This window comes from Hippopotamus amphibius, chromosome 4, assembly GCF_030028045.1.
Source record: "Hippopotamus amphibius kiboko isolate mHipAmp2 chromosome 4, mHipAmp2.hap2, whole genome shotgun sequence".
Classification (NCBI taxonomy): domain Eukaryota; kingdom Metazoa; phylum Chordata; class Mammalia; order Artiodactyla; family Hippopotamidae; genus Hippopotamus; species Hippopotamus amphibius.
Window position 1 is genome coordinate 71,266,226 of NC_080189.1, and position 19,740 is coordinate 71,285,965.

Below are 19,740 nucleotides of genomic sequence, written 5' to 3' on the forward strand. Positions count from 1 at the left end.
TTTACGGCCTGTCTGAATTTTCTTGGAGATCAGAAATTTCAGGATGTATCTAAATGTGGGCTTTATTTTTCTCACACACATGCAGACTTTTTATTGGTTTTTCCTGCAAGAGGCAGTAACACAAATTTTAAAATATGAATCTGAAGTCATCTGAGAGGCCAACCAAACGCAAGGAAGAAAGATTAAATACTTAATCAAAAGGTACTATAACACTACCTAAAATCTACTACCACAGCAATAGTAGGCTAAGATTAAGCTACAGCAAAAACATCTGGTACACATTTTAGAGACTATATAACAGGAAGTGGAATTGCTTTCCAGAAGACTGGTACACTGATCATTTGGATCCCACAAGATGTTTGACCAGGAAAATGTCAAGATGGTTGGAAGTAAAGCTAACACAAAAAGAACAAGTACAATGGTGAATCCAAAATACATAATCTCCAAGCAGATGCTGACAGATGTATCTTCTTCCTCTCAAAAAGCATTTGCTGCACTTTTCAGCCTCTTCTCATGATCCTACCCAAAGGCTGTTGAAGCTGAAAGCTGTGGCTATTGCCTTGCAGGTGGTTTGGCAACCAGGTAAACTAGGTTTGGGTTGCACAGGACTCCTGAGGTAATTTAGCACAGATCTTGGAGAATTTGTGACAAATGGGGAAGGGGGGCAGGGAATACAGGGAATTGGAGGGGGCAGATGGCATGGAGATGTGGTGGTGGTGGTGGATTGGTTTGGTTGCATTGCTAGTTGTTCTGAACAAAGTAAACTCTGAAGCATTCACATATAAAGTAGTCTAAGTTTCCCCAATTACTTTAAAACAACTCCACCCAACACCTTTAAAGTCTGAAGTCAGCAGCTGAACTGTAGTTAAAGCTATAAGGCTCACCAAATCATCAAAGAAGCCAGAATGAGACAACCCAGATAGGAAATTCCAGTAATTATTCTCAATCTGTCTTTTTCCAATCTAAAATAAATATCTAACATACATTTTCATCAAACACCAAGGGAAACCAATGGTCAGGGTATATTTTTGTTTTATCTTATTTTATTTAAAATACAACAACCCCAACATTTCTCTATCACAATGGGACATGGCTGAATAGGTAAGAGACAGATTCCCCCTTATGAGTTCTTCTGATGGCTTCTGCAAGGATCATGGAGATGTCGATCACCTGTATTTTGAAGCAGTGCTTCATCTTATCCTCCTGAGGTATGGTACTGGTGACTACTACTGCTTCAAAGCATGCACTGTTGATGTGACTAATGGCCGGGCCAGAAAAGATCCTATGAATCAAGAGAGCATAAACTCTGGTGGCTCCAGCTGAGAGAAGTTTGTTAGCTGCATGGCAGATTATACCACAAGTGTCAGCCATGTCATCCACAAGGATAGCCACACGATCCTTCACATCTCCCACTAGTACCATTCGGTCTTCTTCACTGGCCTTCTTCCATTCTTTGTGAATCAAGGCAAAGTCCACATTCAATCTGTCTGCAATGGAGGTCACTCTCTTAGCTCCACCCGCATCAGGGGAGACAATCGTGCAGTTTCTCCACTCAGAGATATTCTCCTTTATCCACTTCAGGACAGCTGGCTCTGCATACAAATTGTCTACTGGGATATCAAAAAAGCCCTGAATCTGAGAAGCATGTAGATCCATCGTGATGATATGATCTGCGCCTGCTATAGACAGCATATTTGAAACAAGCTTGGCAGAGATTGGGGCCCGGCTCTTATCCTTTAGTCCAGTGATCACTCCGGCAGCTGAGAAAGGAACAGAAGTCAGATCACAGACCACTCCCAGCGCTACTGCATTGCACTAAAGCCCGCAGACTCCAGTTAACGGCTTCCGGTTGTTACTTGGCCTTCCAGGTCCCTTCCGGCTGTGCGCTGCTCTAAACTGCCCCCCGGGTCTTAAAAAAAAAAAAAAATTGTTGCTTGACACCCGCTTCACACTTCTAAAGACACAAATCTTTGTTTTCAGTTCATGGGGTTTTTTTCCTCCTCTATTAGTACCTGTTAATTTCGAAGGGAGGCTTAAATCTGAATACGTGAAAATATAAAATTTCTGCAAGGCAAAAGACATAACTTTGGAAGTTCTGAACTGGAGGAAATGTTTAAAACGCTCCCAGAGTTCTTCCAACTGAGTGAGAAAAAGATAAGTAGGAATACACATATGAAAAAAAGCCTAGAAAACAAGAAAATGACACTCATTTTCACACACCAGGTAAGCCGAAATTATAAGATAGATAACGCCTTCTATTCTCATGGAACGTGTGTGTAGATTTTACAAGGGAAATTTTGCACATAACGTTTGACTCAATGTGTCTTCTAGGAACCTACTTGATAGAAATATTCACAAAATATATTGATAACAGCATTTCTTGCTGTATTAATCCATTCAGTCAATATTTCCTGAAGTGTTCTGTGTGTCAGGTGTTGCACCGTTTACAGGGTGTAAGATAATGAATGACAAATAGTAACTGCTCTAAAATTGCTTATACAAAAAATATGGAAACCAACAAATATCTGTCAATAGCTAAATTATCAGATAATGTATTGTACATACATAGGCAACCATTAAAGAGACTATAGTAGTCATATGGAAGTGTCTCCAAGATATTTTATTTTATGTTTTTTCTTTTAAAAATTTATTTATTTATTTATTTATTTTATTGGAGTATAGTTGCTTTGCCCTGCTATGTCAGTTTTTACTGTACAGCAAAGTGAGTCAGCTGTACATATATATATATCCCCTCCTTTTTGGATTTCTTTCCTATTTAGGTCACCACACGGCATGGAATAGAGTCCCCTGTGCTATACAGTAGGTTCTTATTAGTTATCTATTTTGTACATAGTATCAATAGTGAATATATGTCAATCCCAGTCTCCCAATTCATTCCACCTCCCCCTTCCCCCTTGGTATCTATACGTTTGTTTTCTACATCTGTGTCTGTATTTCTGCTTTGCAAATAAACTCATCTATACCGTTTTTCTAGATTCCACATATATGCATTAATATACAGTATTTGTTTTTCTCTTTCTGACTTCACTCTGTATGACAGTCTCTAGGTCCATCCATGTCTCTGCAAATGACACAATTTCATTCCTTTTTTTGGCTGAGTAATATTCCATTGTATATATGTATCACACCTTCTTTATCCATTCCTCTGTTGATGGACATTTAGGTTGCTTCCATGACCTGGCTGTGGTAAATAGTGCTGCAATGAACATTGGGGTGCTTGTGTCTTTTTGAATTACAGTTTTCTCTAAATATATGCCCCGTAGTGGGATTGCTGGGTCATATGATAATTCTATTTTTAGTTTTTTATGGAACCTCCATACTCTTCTCCATAGTGGTTGTATCAATTTACATTCCCACCAACAGTATAAAAGGGTTCCCTTTTCTCCACATCCTCTCCAGCATTTATTGTTTGTAGATTTTTTGATGATGGCCATCTGACCAGTGTGAGGTGATCCAAGGTATTTTTAAACGTAAAAAAACCTTTCACAAAAATATGCATAGTATGATATTTGTGTATTTAAAATTAAGTAATAATCAAAGCATCAAATCATTATGGAAGTCCTTTTTATTATAATTACTTTTGCAGAGGGGAGTAGGTTGGTTGTAGTTGGGGATGAATATGTCACAATTTATAGATATCTATTAATGTAGTATTTGAATTTCATTACTTTTATAATTTAAAAAATACTAACAAAATATACATAATGCTTGTCTTTGTTAGCAAATTTTAAGTACACAGCTTCCAAATGCATTGGGGGTTGGAGTAATGGACTAAGAAGTGGAAGGGATCATAGACACCAGGAATTTCAACAACAAACTGTGTCATAAAAAGAATGGAGACATCAGATAGAGATCATAAAGTTTTATCCTGCTAATCTTGTGTTTGACATTTGGTTCTAGGATACTTTTATTTAGCCTAAAACCAAATCATCATTTTATAATACTTTGAAATTACTAAATAATTTCTTGAATGTATCTTCACACCCCACTTTTGAGCTTCCCCACTGAATTTGGTTTATGGATAGGATAAGATCAGGAATGAGGTCAGGAATGGGGGTGGCAACAGAAATGGGTAAGATTTGGCAATGTCTGTGAAACACATTGCTAGAAAACAGTGTTTTTATATATTAAATGTGCTATTACTATAAAGCATAAAAACAGCTATGTCAAAAAGGCTAAAGCAAACAGTCCTGCTGCTGATCCAATCACATCTCTGGAGACATCAACCTGCTTTTCTCCTCAATTCAGACTCTTCATGGTTGACCGTGTAAGCTGGCTCATTTTAGTCCACAACCCTTCATTCATGTTCTTTCCTATCATAAAATCAACAGACCCACCTATACTATGTAATTCTCATCCTCAGCCAAGACGACATACAGTGATTTCTAAAGAAAATTCTGTGGCTTAATTTAGCAGCACTAAAAAGTACTTGCAGCTTCGATTAAAATGATTTTTCTCTTAGTGTTCTCAATGTGTCACATATTTTTCAGCTTTTAAAGAAAAGCGAAAGAGGTTTTTAAATAGACTTATTATTACCTAAATTGGTCTGAATGCTAATGTAAACATTAAAAACCCATAGTTGGTTGCATTTTCCTTGAGGTGTTAAGCAGGAGAAATTTTTGTGTTGCTGTTATTTTTGCTCCGTGCTCTGGCTGTTGCAACACCTCACAGTTTCAGGGATTTGTCTAGATTCATAAAATGTTAAAGATGGAAATGACCTTAGAAGCCACCTGGTCTAACATCTTAATTCACAGACAGGGAACCAAGGCCTAGAGAAATGAAGCAAGTTGCCTGGGACCCAACAGCTAATTAGAGGCAGAATGTGGATTAGAACTCGCAGATCCCTGAATTTCCAAATAGGGTTTTTCTCACTACACCGTGTCTAGGCCTTTTCCTTGAGATTTATCAGAATGAAGGAAAAATCACAAGGTTATGCAGCAATTGTTGCACAAAATTTTTTCTCTTTTATCAAAACAACTACAACAAAGAACAAAACCCCAAAGCTGAAACTGGAAAATTCTTTTACTTTTTAAAAATTATTTCCAGAAAGAAATAAATGGTTAGTAGTGTCATGGAAATATCTTTATTACTCCGATGTTTCTGTTACGTGGGTCTGTTGTAAGGGGATTTAGCTCCTGTTTATTTTGGTCTCCGTAGGTTGAGAAAGACATTTATCTTATCACTGACTGTTTCTGACAAAAGTTACAGGTAGGAATGATGCACATTGAACAACACATTCTCTCTATTTAAGACATTGTTTCTTAACAAATTACTCTGGAAACAAAAATTGTGGTATAGAGTAAATCCCTTATCTTTCTCTTTCCCAAGGCAAGCATATTTAAATGTCATCTTTACAAATCTGTGAGAATTGTTGTATTTTGAAGGTCTTTTGAGTCAATACCCAGAATATATCTATTACCCTGGTAATAGTTTCTTGCTTTACTGATTATTCTTTTACCCTTCACAATTCCAACATAAATAATTCAAAGAGAGCCCTGATGCAGCTTGATAAGCTAAGGAGAAAAGAAATTCAGTCAGTTCTTTCAGAAAGTGGAGAAAACTGGTTGTTGTATTTTAAGTAAAATAAATGCTTTCACTAAACACGCTTGCAGTTGACAAAATGCTAGATGTTTAGGTGGCAATTATAGTTCTTTGATAAACTGTCAAATCTTGTCACAACACATGTTACAAACAAGGACAGATTTAGATGTCCTTTATGACAGCTTTGTGTAGGTTGAAAATGTTTGGCAGTTAATTTCAAAAAGGAACATATTTTTCTTTCCAGCAGTTATCTGCTTGTTTATTAGGAAGAGTTTCTTTATGCCTTTAATCTTCCTCGTTTGACTCACAGTTCCAGATCATTATTGTAACATTACTTTACCTCATTTATTTTGTTCATAATAATCCTCTACCATACTTTGAGAAAACAATTTCCCACAGAGCTTTACATTGGTAGAAATGCTTTAAAGTTTGTTTTGTGATTGTTTACAATTAAAATTGACTACTGTGTGTGTTTACTGAGCTTTTAGTTGGAAATCTGTCATTTTATACAATAGATATGAAGACGGTGATTAGGTAAATAAATATGAGTGAAACAGGAGAAAAAGACAAAATTTTGTTATTCAGAAGTGCGACTTTAATTTTGAGTATTATGTTAGACTTGTGATGGTATTTTCGAAACACTTTGGAATTAAAAAAAATATCTAGTGAACTTAAAAATCTTAGTATGAAACAATAGTCTTGGAGTAATAATAAAGTTAGATGTGCTGAATAATATATAATTGTAATGACAGATAAGGCAATATATGGAGAGGTTCCATAACTAGTAAGTTGCAAATAAGAAAATATCTCCCGAATATTTATGTAAAATTTTAAGTATTTTAAAGCAGTTATTGATAATAGATCTTTCCCCTCTCATGTAGAATATTAGTTTTATGAAATTGCTAAAAAGATACTCATGTTAATTATATTTTGACAAAATGCAAGCTCCGTTTATGCTATTTAAACCTATTTTAAAGACTTTTTATTTTTTCTCTTCCATTTTAATCAGTTATTTAATCTTGACAATAAACAGTAAGACCACTTGTCCATTCACATAAGAAAAACTTGAGTGTAGTGTGGTTTGAAATGGTTCAGTGATTCTCTAACTTCAAGGGCAGCAAGGGACTTCCCTGGTGGTCCAGTGGTTAAGACTGCACTTCCACTGCAGGGGGTGTGGATTCGATCTCCTGGTTGGGGAACTAAGATCCCACATGGCAGCTATGCGGCCAAAAAAAAAAAATAATAATAATGGAAAGCTTCAAGGGTAGCAGGATCACACCAGTAGGGATTGTGAGAGATAGATTCCCGAGCCTCATCCCCAGAGTTGCTTAGATCAGTAGGTCCAGAGGTGAGCCTCAGACTTCACATTTCTTACAAGACGCCAGGTAATGCTGATGCTGCTGTTCTGGTGACCACACTTTTGAGAGCTGCTGGTTTGCATCATTAACATTTATTTTGCCCTTTGGGAAAGTAAAAGTAATAGTTGATTTATTTTGCTTCTACGCATTTCACTAGCCCTTGTAATTTTGGCATATTTAATTTTGCTTCTTGATCTTTTCATGTTGTTTTCTACATATGAATATTGCTTTCAAATATCACATAATTCTTTATTAACTGTACATATATATCCTTCAAATTAAAATAGCTGTATTATGTTCCAGAAATACTTTGACAAATACATGTAAGATATGAATTCTTGTTATTTGGGGAGTTTTAAAAATCCATTAGATATTTGAACATCTAAAACTTAAGTTCTACATATTAAAGCACTAAGAATTGAATGAAACGAAGAGGCTCTCCTATTTATTATCCCATTTCCCCTCCTTGAGTCTCTTACAGTATTTATCACTGAGAAAGATCGTTTTGTCAAACTCTGAAAACCACTTAGCTGTCCCTGAAGATACTAAGTATTGTACAGAGTGGATACTTGCTAATTTGATTTGATGTTGCCCTTTGGTAGGAAACCATTGTATAGACTCTCTTCAACTTACACGGGTTCAACTAGCAATTTTTCAACTTTACCACGGTGCAAAAGCAGTACACATTCATTAGAAACTGAACTTCGAATTTTGATCTTTTCCTGGACTAGCAATATGTGGTACAACACTCTCTCGTGATGCTGGGCAGGGGCAGTCGCTGCAGCTCCTAGTCAGCTGCAAGATACACGCTTACAACCATTCTCTGCCCATACAACTGTTCGCTTTTTCACTTTCAGTACAATATTCAATAAATTACATGATAGGCTTTGTGTTAAATAAATTTTCCCGTAGGCTAATGCAAGTGTCATGAGCATGTTTAAAGGAGGCTAGACTAAGCTGTGATGTTTCGTAGGTTAGGTTATTAAATGCATCTTTGATTTAATGATATTTTCACCTTACAGTGGGTTTATAGGGCTGTAACCACATTGTAAATCGAGGAAGATCTGTATATCAGTTTATAAACAAAACGAAAAAAATAACATATGTAAAAACAAAAGAATCTCTCTATTCAAATATGTGTTAGAATGAGTAGAACCCTAAGGACTATATATTGCTTTTTCTCGAGGGTATTTTGGCTATTCTCACGTACTTGTACATAGATTTTAGAATCAGCTTTCAAGTTCTACAGCAACTTTCGTTGCAGTTTTGATTGGAATTACAATTAAATCTATAAATCAATTAGGGAAAATTGACATTATGATATTAAGTTTTCAAATCCATGAACATGCTATTTCTCTTTTAAATCACTCTTTAAAAGGACAATAAGTTCTTGTAATTTTTCCATAGAAATCTTTTCTTGGATATATGTTTTTACATTTTTCCAGGCACTTCATTTTTGTATGATTTAAATGGTATATACTGGAAATTGTATTTTCTGTTATGTAGTAATATAGTTCATAGTCTAAATTTTGTGTCCATTCTTAACATTTATTTGTGGATTTTAAAAATTTCTGTATAAGCCCTATATCATCTGGAAATAAATGACAATATGGCTCTTTGGTGTATTCCTTGTACTTTTCCCCCTTCTTGCCTTGTGGTGCTGGTTAGGGTCTCTAATGTCAGGTTGACTAGAAGTGGTGACAGTGGCCATTCTTCCCTTATTTCTAACCTCAAAAGGGAAAACGTTTAACATTTTACCATTGTGTATGATGTTTGTGTATTGTATGTTACCAGGAAATACTCTATAAGATTACATCTTTCCTGTTATTAGTTTCTCAAAAGTTTCTTCTTTTTTGGGGGGGTGGGGGGTGGGAATCAAGCAAGGGACTTGGATTATGTCAAGTGCTTTTTTCTGCATCTTTCATGATTATAATATGATTTTTCTTGGTTATCCTCTTAATATGGTAAATTAGAATGGTTTCTTTTCTAATGTTAAACAGACCTTACATTCATGGGATAAACCCAATTTAAGCATGATACATTGTCCTTTTTATATATTACTTGATTCAGTTAGCTAATATTTTATTTAGAATGTTTTCATGTATCTTTATGAGAGAATTTGGCCCACAATTCTTTGTCTGTACTTATTAGGTTAAGAAAACAAGATTATGCGAGCTATGTATGAGTTGGAGAGCATTTCATCTCTTTCTGTCCTATGAAAAAGTTGTAGAAATTATGAGGTTAAGTGGAACTGGACCAGAAGATATTTGACTACCTATTCAATTTCTCTAATGGTTATCAGTTACATTTAGGTTATAGATTATTGGTTATATTCAGTATTTCCATTTGTTTGTCAGTTTTAAGTTTTATTTTTCTACAAAATTTCCTATTTTGTCTAAAATTTCAAGTTTTTCTGACAGTGCTTCCCACAATATCCTTTTTTTATGTTTTTTGTATCTGCAGCATCTTTAATATGATTCCCTTTGTAATTTCTGGTATTAGAGTTTTGAAACTATTCTCTCTTTTTTCTTTTTCTCACTTTTTTTTTTAAATCAGTTTCACCAGACGGCTATTCATTTCATCAGTCTTTTCCAAAAAATCTAATGGTTGAGATTGTTGATCCACCCTTACTGGCTACTTGTTTCAAACTTTGTTGACTTTGATTGTTTTTATTATGTCCTTTCTTCCTTTCTTTGTGTTTATTTTGCTGTTGTTTTTTAAAATTCTTGAGACGTATGCTTAACTTACTATTTACTAATATTCAAAGGTAAACATTTTCTTCTAAGTACTGTTTTAACTGAAGATTTAAATTTTATATTTTTATAGTATTTCTGTTTGTATTCAGGCAAAACTGTTTTCCAATTTTGATGACAATTTCTTTGTTTCAGGGACTATTTAGTTTACTTCTTAAATAACAGGCATATAGGAAAGTTCTAGATATCTTGTTGGTGTTGTTTTTTGTTTCTAGCTGAATCTCACTGAAGTCAGAAAACATGCTTTGTGTAATTTAAGTCCTTTTTAAATTTGCTGAAACTTTTTTTACGGTCTTAGGTGGTCACTTTTCATAAGTATTCCATGTGTGCTAGGAAAAATATGTACTCTCGAGTGGTTAAGTGCTATATACATAGCACTGTATATAGCAGTGCTATAAATCTGGTTTGTTTGTAATGTTTATTTATATCTTCTGTATCTTTACTGATTTTTTAAATCTATTTTATCAAATACTGAGAGAAATATGTTAAAATTTCCATAGTGATTATTGGTATATATCTGTCTTTCCTTGTAAGTTTTTCTTTTTTATTTCTCTGTATTTTGAGGCTAATTGCTTATCTACAAAATGAAGTTGTTGTAACTTTCTGATGAATTATCATTTTAAAGTAACACTCTTTTTTTTCTAGTAATGCCTTTTGCCTTAAATTCCATTTTGTCGGGTGTTAATGTAGTTACATTAGTTATCTTTTAAATAGCATTTGGTTGATTTTCCTATCTTTTAGTTTCAACCTTACTGTATGTTTATATATTAGATGCACTGCTTATAAGTGTCATGTAATCATGTTAATTTATGCTGTTTAACTTCATGTCATGTAACTTCATTTATCCCCTTCTGACATTGTGTGGCCAGGTACTATGATTTTGCTTTCCTTCTTCCTATTTTCCTGCTTTCCTTCCTTCCCTTTTTCACTTCTACAATTACATCATTATTGTTGCTTTATATAATCAACGTTCCTTTATGTATATCTGCCTATGTATTACTCTCTTTGCTCCTCTTTTATTTTTGCATCTTAAACCTTTCATTTGGGATCATTTGCCTCTGCTGGAAAAATATCCTTACAAATTTTCTAGATACTGCTGGTGAAAAAGTTTGACTTGGAGTTTATTTTATTTTTTTATTTTTTAAATAAAAGATTTTCTAGCATCTTACTTTATTTTTCTTGCAGTTATCCTCATGAGGATGATAAAAGCAAGTTTTGCTGTTTTTTTTTTTAAGCTTTTGAGGTACACCAAAGTGAATCAGCTGTATTTATACATATATCCCCATATCCCCTCCCTTCCAAGACTCCCTCCCACCCTTCCTGTCCTGGCCCTCCAAGGCATCACCCATCATCGAGCTGATCTCCCTTTGTTATAGAGCAACTTCTCACTAGCTTTCTGTTTTACAGTTGGTAGTGTAAATATGTCTGTGCTCCTCTCTCACTTCGTCCCAGCTTCCCCTTCGCACCCCACCCCCCACCAACCCCGTGTCCTGCAGTCCATTCTCTGCATCTGCATCCTTGTTCTTGCCCTATCACTGGGTTCATCAGCACCATTTTTTTAGATTCTGTATATATGAGTTAGCATACAGTATTTGTTTTTCTCTTTCTGGCTTACTTCACTCTGTATGACAGACTCTAGGTCTATCCACCTCATTACATATAGCTCTATTTCATTCCTTTTTATGGCTGAGTAATATTGGCTTGGAGTTTAGAATTAAGTCTCCTTTAATGTTATTCCTTTGAAGATAATGCATTTTTCCCTATCTAGACGCTTTTTAAGATTTTTCTTCCTCCCTTTCTCCTTCCCTTTCTTCTTTCCTCACTTCTTTTCCTCCCTTTCTCCCTCCCTTTCTCCTTCCTTCCTTCCTTTTTCCTTCTTTCTTTCCTTCTTTTTTTCTTTCTTTCTGATGCAGGTTCACTATTATATGTCTAGGTGTAGGATTTTGTAAAGTAATTACTTGCTTGAGAGTCATTTGGTTTCTTGAATCAATGAGTTGGTGCTTTTCATCAGTTGTGAAATTATTTTTTATTTTCTCTTCAAATATTGCCTCATCTAATTCTCTCTCCTCCTACTGGAACTCTGATGAAACTCAAAATATATCTTTTGTTCTATTTTCCATGAACCTCTCTTTCAGTTTCCTTTAAAAAATTTGTGTGTTTGTGTTATTCTGCCTCTTTTCTTAGGACCTATCCTCCAGTTTACTCATTCTCTTTTCATATGGGTCTATTATGCTATAAAACCAGTTTACTGAGGGTTTTTTCAACAACTTTAATTTTTTTTTAACCAGTTCAATTTTACAACAAAATTGAGAGGAAGGTACAGAGATTTCCCATGTATGCCCTGCCCCACACATGTATGGCCTTCCTTATTATCAACATCACTCACCAGAATGGTACTTTTTTTTTATGGTTTAGAATTTATTTATTTTTAAATTAAAAAAAAATTTTTTAAGAACTTTTATTGAGATACAGTTAACATACAATAAACTGCATATATTTAGAGTGTACTATTTGGTATCCCAATCTCCCAATTCATTCCCCCCCAACCCTCCCCGCTTTCCGCACTTGGTGTCCATATGTTTGTTCTCTACATCTGTGTCTCTATTTCTGCCTTGCAGACGGGTTGATTTGTACCATTTTTCTGTAGTCCACATATATGTGTCAATATACGATATTTGTTTTTCTCTTTCTGACTCACTTCACTTTGTATGACAGTCTCTAGGTCCATCCATGCCTCTACAAATGTTCCAGTTTCATTGCTTTTTACAGCTGAGTAGTATTCCATTGTATGTATGTACCACATCTTCTTTATCCATTCATCTGTTGATGGACATTTAGGTTGCTTCCATGTCCTGGCTATTGTAAATAGTGCTGCATTGAACACTGGAGTGCATGTGTCTTTTTGAATTATGGTGTTCTCTGGGTATATGCCCAGCAGTGGGATTGCTGGGTCATATGGTAGTTCTATTTTTAGTTTTTTAAGGAACCTCCATACTGTTCTCCATAGTGGCTGTATCAATTTACATTCCCACCAGCAGTGCAAGAGCATGCCCTTTTCTCCACACCCTCTCCAGCATTTACTGTTTGTAGATTTTCTGATGTTGCCCATTCTGACCCATGTGAGGTGATACCTCATTGTAGTTTTGATTTGCATTTCTCTAATAATTAGTGATGTTGAGCAGCTTTTCATGTGCCTCTTGGCCATCTGTATATCTTCTTTGGAGAAATGCCTATTTAGGTGTTCTGCCCATTTTTTGATTGGGTTGCTTGTTTTTTTGATATTGAGCTGGATGAACTGTTTATATATTTTGGAGATTAATCCTTTGTCTGTTGATTTGTTTGCAAATATTTTCTCCCATTCTGAGGGTTGTCTTTTCATCTTGCTTATAGTTTCCTTTGCTGTGTGTAGAAGCTTTGAAGTTTCATTAGGTCCCACTTATTTATTTTTGTTTTTATTTCCATTACTCTACGGGGTGGATCAAAAAAGATCTTGCTGTTATTTACGTCGAAGAGTGTTCTTCCTATGCTTTCCTCTAGGAGTTTTATAGTGTCTGGCCTTATATTTAGGTCTTTAATCCATTTTGAATTTATTTTTGTGTATGGTGTTAGGGAGTGTTCTAACTTCATTCTTTTACATGTAGCTGACCAATTTTCCCAGCACCACTTATTGAAGTGGCTGCCTTTTCTCCATTGTATATCCTTGCCTCCTTTGTCATAGATTAGTTGACCGTAGTTTATCTCTGGGCTTTCTATCCTGTTCCATTGATCTATATTTCTGTTTTTGTGCCAGTACCTTCAGAATGGTACATTTTTTTTTACCGAGGATGAACCTACATTGACACATCATTAATTACCCTAAGTTCATGGTTTACCTTATGGTTCATTCATGCTGTTCTACACTCCATAGGTTTGGACAAATGTATAAGGATATGTATTCATCATTACAGTATCATACAGAGTATTTTCCTTACCATAAAAGTCTTCTGTGCTCTGCCTACTCACCTCTCCTCCCCTCCTTCACCTCTGGCAACTGCTGATCTTTTTATTGTCACCATAGTTTGCCTTTTCCAGAATGTCATATTGTTAGAATCATGCAACACATAGCCTTTTCAAATTGACTTCTTTCACTTAGTAATATGTATTTAAGTTTCCTTCATGTCTTTTCATTGCTTGATAGCTCACTTATTTTTAGCACTGAATACTATTCCATTGTCTGGATATACTGCAGTTTATGTATCTATTCACCTACTGAAGGACATCTTGGTTGCTTCCAAGCTTTGGCAATTATGAATAAGACTGCTATAAACATCCGTGTGGAGGTTTTTGTGTGGGCATAAATTTTCAACTCCTTTGGGTAAATATCAAAGAGTGTGATTTCTGGATTGTATAGTAACAGTATATTTAGTTTTGTAAGAAAACCGCCAAACTGTTTTCCAAAGTGGCTGTACCATTTTGCACTCCCACCAGCAATGTATGAAAGTTCCTGTTGCTCCACATTCTCACCAGCATTTGGTGTTGTCAGTGTTCTGGATTTTGGCCATTCTAATATGTGTGTGTGACTATTGAGGTTTGTTTTGTTTTGTTTTTAATTAATTACTTAATCGGCTACATTGGGTCTTCGTTGCTTCGCGGGCTTTCTCTAGTTGTGGTGAGCGGTGGCTACTCCTCATTGCATTGTGCGGGCTTCTCATTGTGGTGGCCTCTCTTGTTGTGGAGCATGGGCTTCTAGGTCTGTGGGCTTCAGTAGTCGTGGCCCACAGGCTTAGCTGCTCCTCGGCATGTGGGATCTTCCCAGACCAGGGCTCAAACCCATGCGTGTCCCCTGCATTGGCAGATGGATTCTTAACCACGGCACCACCAGGGAAGTCCCAACTATTGAGTTTTTAATTTTAGTTACTGCATTTTTCATTTGAAGACATTTTGTTTAGTCCATTTAAAGTTCGACTGGGGCAGTTTAAAATTTAGAGTTCAATGCTCTCTGAACGTATCTTCAAACTTGTTCTTATTTCAAAATATTTTCAAAAACATAGTATAATAGCTGTTTTATAAGATGCATCTGCTAATTTCAGTGTCTGAAGTTCTTGGAATCTGTATCTGCTGTCTATTTTTCTTGCTCAAGCTGGCTTTTTTTCTTTTGTGCTTGTTTATGCTTAGCTGTGTACCATTATGGCATATGAAATTTTATTTGAGGCAATTCTTTGAAGTCTAGAATGAAAGTTTTTTGTTCCAGAGAGAATGTGCTTCTGACTCCAGTATAGAGTTGCTATTGGTCTGCAACTACCTTAAGCTTCCCTGGACTGTCACAGTGATATAACCCCAGGCTGCAAAACTATGCAAGGGTAGCCTAAGGTCACAGCTTCTCAGGCATCCACACCTCCCAACCCTTTCACCTCAGTTTCTTATACTGTTTTTCTCTGCTTTCTGCTATGCTCACCAACAAATCATCCCTCCCTCCTATAGACCATGGGGGCAGGTTTACTTCTGGCTCACCATTATTCTGAAGCTAGAGAGCTTTGGGGTCCCAATTTAATGAATAGAAAGTCTCCTATGAGACTCTTCACCTGGGGAAGGCCCTGAGCCTTAGCTTCCATTACCCTTGACCCATCAAGTCTATAAAACTGAAAACTAAGATAATTATAGGTAGTCTTAGCTCTTGTATGCGGAATTTAGGGTGAGCCTTTGCTTATATTCCCTCCCTAAGGGCACAGTGCTGGAGGCAGCAAGCAGCAATTGCCACAGGCAGAGAACCCCTGTCCCTGGGGAGAAGCTGGCTCAAGAAAGTTAGTGGTAGTGGAGACTGTGCCATGGTGGCTGGTAAAGAGACTGGACTGGACAAGTCTGCAGGCTATTTATAAGTAACAGAAACTGGTAGTCTGAGAAATTGTCAGAAATAGCTCACCAGGGGACATTCAGAGATGGGGCTCATTTTTTGAATTAGCTAGGGTGTGCTTGTGCCATGGTAGTTGTATTTACAGTTCCAGCCTGGTTTTACCATGTCTGCTAGGACCTTTGAAATCAAGGTTATTCTTATATTTGTGATAAACTTAAGGTCAATGATAAGAGACACTAAAGATATATAATGAATGTATATTCTGTATACTACCTTCTAGCAATTTGTCTTTAAAAATATTACTTGTGATTGTTGTTGACTTTAGCAGTTTACTTCACCAACAGTCACTTTTTGTGTAAATACATTCTGCTTCATATCCTTATATGTTAATTTACTTCTTATCAATTCAATTCATGAGCTCTCTTTTCAAATAAACTACAATGAAAAACAAGAAACAGCTTATTAGTGTCAATCTGTTTCCTTCCTTTTGTAGACATAAGAAAAGAGGTTTTGCCAGTGGATGAATGAATTTATGACAATGAGATATTATTTTATTTCTTGAAAATTATATATACATTTAAAGCAGTATTTTATTTTCACTAGCTTTGGAGAATTCTGTGCTGTTTGGTACATAGAAAAGTAATGATGTTTCCAAGTATAAGGAGTAGAATGGAAATAGTTGATCTTTTTTTTTTCCTGCATGTTTAATCCAACAGCAGAGGGGCAGTTTGATGTTATGGATTTGCACACAGACTCTGCTGGCAGACCGTTTGGGTTTGAATCCTGGCTCAGTAAGCTTAATATCTCAGTGGCTTTGGGCAAATTACTTAACATGTCTTTGCCAGTTTCCTCATCTGTAAAAGGGATAACAATAATAGTACCAACCTCTCAGGACTGTGAGAATTAAGTAAGTAGAACAAATATGAACCATCAGTAACGGTACTTTGTATATTATATATATATCACATGTAAATATACACTTTATAAATGTTAGCTATTTATGTGTACAGAATACAGATAAGTGTTGAAAATTTTGAAAAGTGATAGCAGAATTGGTCTACATGGAGACCTACTCCAGGTTCTTCCTTCACTTGGTATTTATCTTCCTCCTTGAGAGGTGATAATAGTGTAGGAGAACCAGCAAATTATTGCTGCATCCATATCTCTCCCATGGGATTAGAGAGAGCTGTAATGAGAGGGGCACATTCTGAAGGTACACCTGTTAATTCTGTAGAGAATGTGGTAGCATCTGACTTCTTGAACTAGAGTGAGTCTTTACCAAGTACTACTGTGTCAGGTGAGAGTTGGGAAGACACTGACAGCTTAATGCATCATCAATAGTAGGTTTTCTCCCTATATAAAGATAGAATAAGGTCCCTTTAAAAAAAAGTTTAGTCATAAGGTCATGTAGAAAATTATTGGTTAACTAAAACAGGATGGTTTCTCATTTTCCTTAGTTTATCTAACAGGGATTAAGCATATTTTAACTGAATATTTCAATGTTTAATTCTTATAACTATATAATAAGTCTCCATTTTTAGATTGTTTGAAAGCAATACGTGGTGATTGGGAAACATGATCTTCCTATTCTGAGTTTTGATGATAGTAAACTATTCCTCCCAGCGAGACATCACTGAAACATTTTGAACAAGAATATATACCTTACTTATACATATCTCCAGGGAAGGAAATCCCACAGGTGCTTTTGATGATTTGCTCTTTTTAAAAATATAACTGATTTGAGAATTTCTCCTATATCTCACTTAAGTCTACTCTCCTGAGATTTAATCTTATTCTTACTTATTCATTCCTTAGTAAAGATGGAGAGCAGCTGATACCATCCTCTTCACATACTTGAGAACCTTATTAAATACTTCTCTTTGCTGAATAATCTTATTTTGTCAAGGCTTTTGTTAAGGTTCTGTTTTTAAATCCTTTGATCATTTTTACTACTCTGTATATCTCTCTCTTGAATCCCTAAATCTAAACAATTTGTGCTCACATGGGTCTGACCATGGTTTTATTTATTTATAGTTTTATTCTGGATCTGTCACCTCACATTCCTAATGCTTAACTACTATTTATACATCCCAGTATCACACTTGCTTTTTTAAGAACAAAAGCTTTTCAGTGGAGGTGATACATTATCTCTGAGCATTTATTTGTATCACAGGTAAACTAAGGCCATTTGAAAACAAACAGCTTCCCTTCATACACACACACAAAAGTATATATTTTGATTGTAAATTTTTTCTAATTAAATGAGTGTTTTTTTCTTTTTCTTTTTTTAACAGTTAAAGGACGGCACTATGTTCCAGAGCTACTTGGGGGTAATTATGGTTTATCACACACTGAGGAAAAAAAAACACAGGGTGCAAAAAAAGGATAAAAAGAATGAATTTTTAGCAATTAATTAAATTATATTTCTTTAAAAAAAGATACTGTATCTGAAATAAATAACCAGATTTTGGGTTGAATTGTTAGATTTTACCAGTGGTATGCTTTTGATCTTTCCACTTTAAACATGGATTGTAGGCATAGTGTTTGTATTTGAAGTTTGCATCTGTCATTGATATAGTTAAATAAAATTGAGATAATTACATTATGAAACTGGAACCAAAATTGGCAAGGTAACTCATTGAAATTTAAGATTTCCTTGATTATTGTATTAACTGTCAGATTGTATCTTGAATTTATGATTAATTCAAAGAGCACATGGCACAGATTGTTTTCTTACTTTAATTCTGTTTGCATGATAGATTTATGATCTTACTTTGTTGAATGACAGAATTTTACTTGATTGTTTCGCTTTGTGTCTTTAAAGAGCTTCTACCACTTCCTAAAAATGCTGCAATCAGAGAAGATTTTCATTAAATCCTTCTTTCCATAGTTACTCTCTTGTTTTGCTGATGAAATCTTTGTTTACTTTTCTTTGGGAGGTTTAGATTATGGCCAACCATTTATAGCATGTTCATAATTTATTTATGACTCAAAATAAAATAAGACCAAAAATTAGTGAAACTTAACACTTGAAAGGTTCCATATGTTTGGATGTGCTCAGATTATTATTTTTTGCCTATAACTAAGTTACAAATCACTGAGATGTAACTTATGTGCAGGCACTCTATGGGATTTCATGAATATTTAGTGCTTTGTTTCTATTTCTAAGTCTGTGAAGTTTCATAAATCAGCACTGTTTTTGCTTGGTTGCTACATAGCTGTGATTTTTGTGCTGTCTCTTCTGTATTAAAAGGGATGAATATCATATAGTTTGCCTGTGGAAATAATTCCTGGTAGATAAAAGACAAATTATGTTGGATCGATGTTAAAGGTTATAGTTTAAGTATAATGGAAGCAGGAAATAGACGTTTAAATTTCACCTTAAACCCCCAACTTCTGTGTGTTGTTTATAGGTTAGTAAATAATGCGATCTTAAGAATCTATTTCCCATTTTATGATATGGAATCTAAACTATTACCAACTATTTTTTATCTGAAAGCTCCATTGGCAATGTTTCTTCAGACTTCATAACTGTAAATAAAGGCTCTCAGCTATTTTATTGGGGCATTATGTGTCCTAAGCCAGTGATTCCCGATATGGTCAATCATCAGTATTATCTGGGTTGTTTTCTGAAAATACAGATTTCCAGACTCAACCTTAAGAAATTTCTTTTTCAGTTCGTGGCATTAAATCAGAGATTCTCAACCTTGGCTGCACATTAGAATCCTCAGGAGATTAACACACACACACACACACACACACACACACACACACACACAGAAAAAAAAAAACAAGAAACCTGATGCCTCAGCTCCATCCCCAGAGATCCTGATGTAATTCTGGGTCCCCCTAACTTTAACCCAAACTCTGAGAGCTTTTCAGGCTAATGTCCAGCTACTTTTGAGAACCAGTGCTATAAATAATACATTTCTTGATTAGAAGTATGATATTCAGAGTTTCTTATAGTGAATATTGACTTGGTTTACAATTTTACAGTTTCATTACCATCTTCAAATATTTCCCTTTTTGTGTTTAAAAAGTTATACTAATAACCCCTGAGAGGCTGATACCTCTGAGCAAGTTCTGGTATGGGAGGATGTCTGAGCCTGTTTACCACAGTAGGAGAAATGCATGACTTCTTTGAGAAATATTACAGAAGCTGGATTGCCTTCCTCCCACCAGACACAGGGTTTACAAAGCCTTACACAGGGAGAATAGGGGTAGTAGAGTTAATAAG

At 35.4% G+C, this 19,740-nt stretch overlaps 1 protein-coding gene across 1 annotated transcript; it reads right to left on the reverse strand.

Annotated features, from left to right (window-relative positions):
• Positions 1-1,031: 1,031 nt before the first annotated feature.
• Positions 1,032-7,003, reverse strand: PRPS1L1 (phosphoribosyl pyrophosphate synthetase 1 like 1). The gene is made up of 3 exons (XM_057732578.1): positions 6,938-7,003; positions 2,013-2,139; positions 1,032-1,760 (listed from the first exon to the last, which is right to left on the reverse strand). Exons 1-3 carry the CDS (start codon positions 7,001-7,003, stop codon positions 1,078-1,080), a joined length of 876 nt encoding a protein of 291 aa, XP_057588561.1. The 3' UTR covers positions 1,032-1,077.
• Between the last annotated feature and the right edge of the window lie 12,737 nt (positions 7,004-19,740).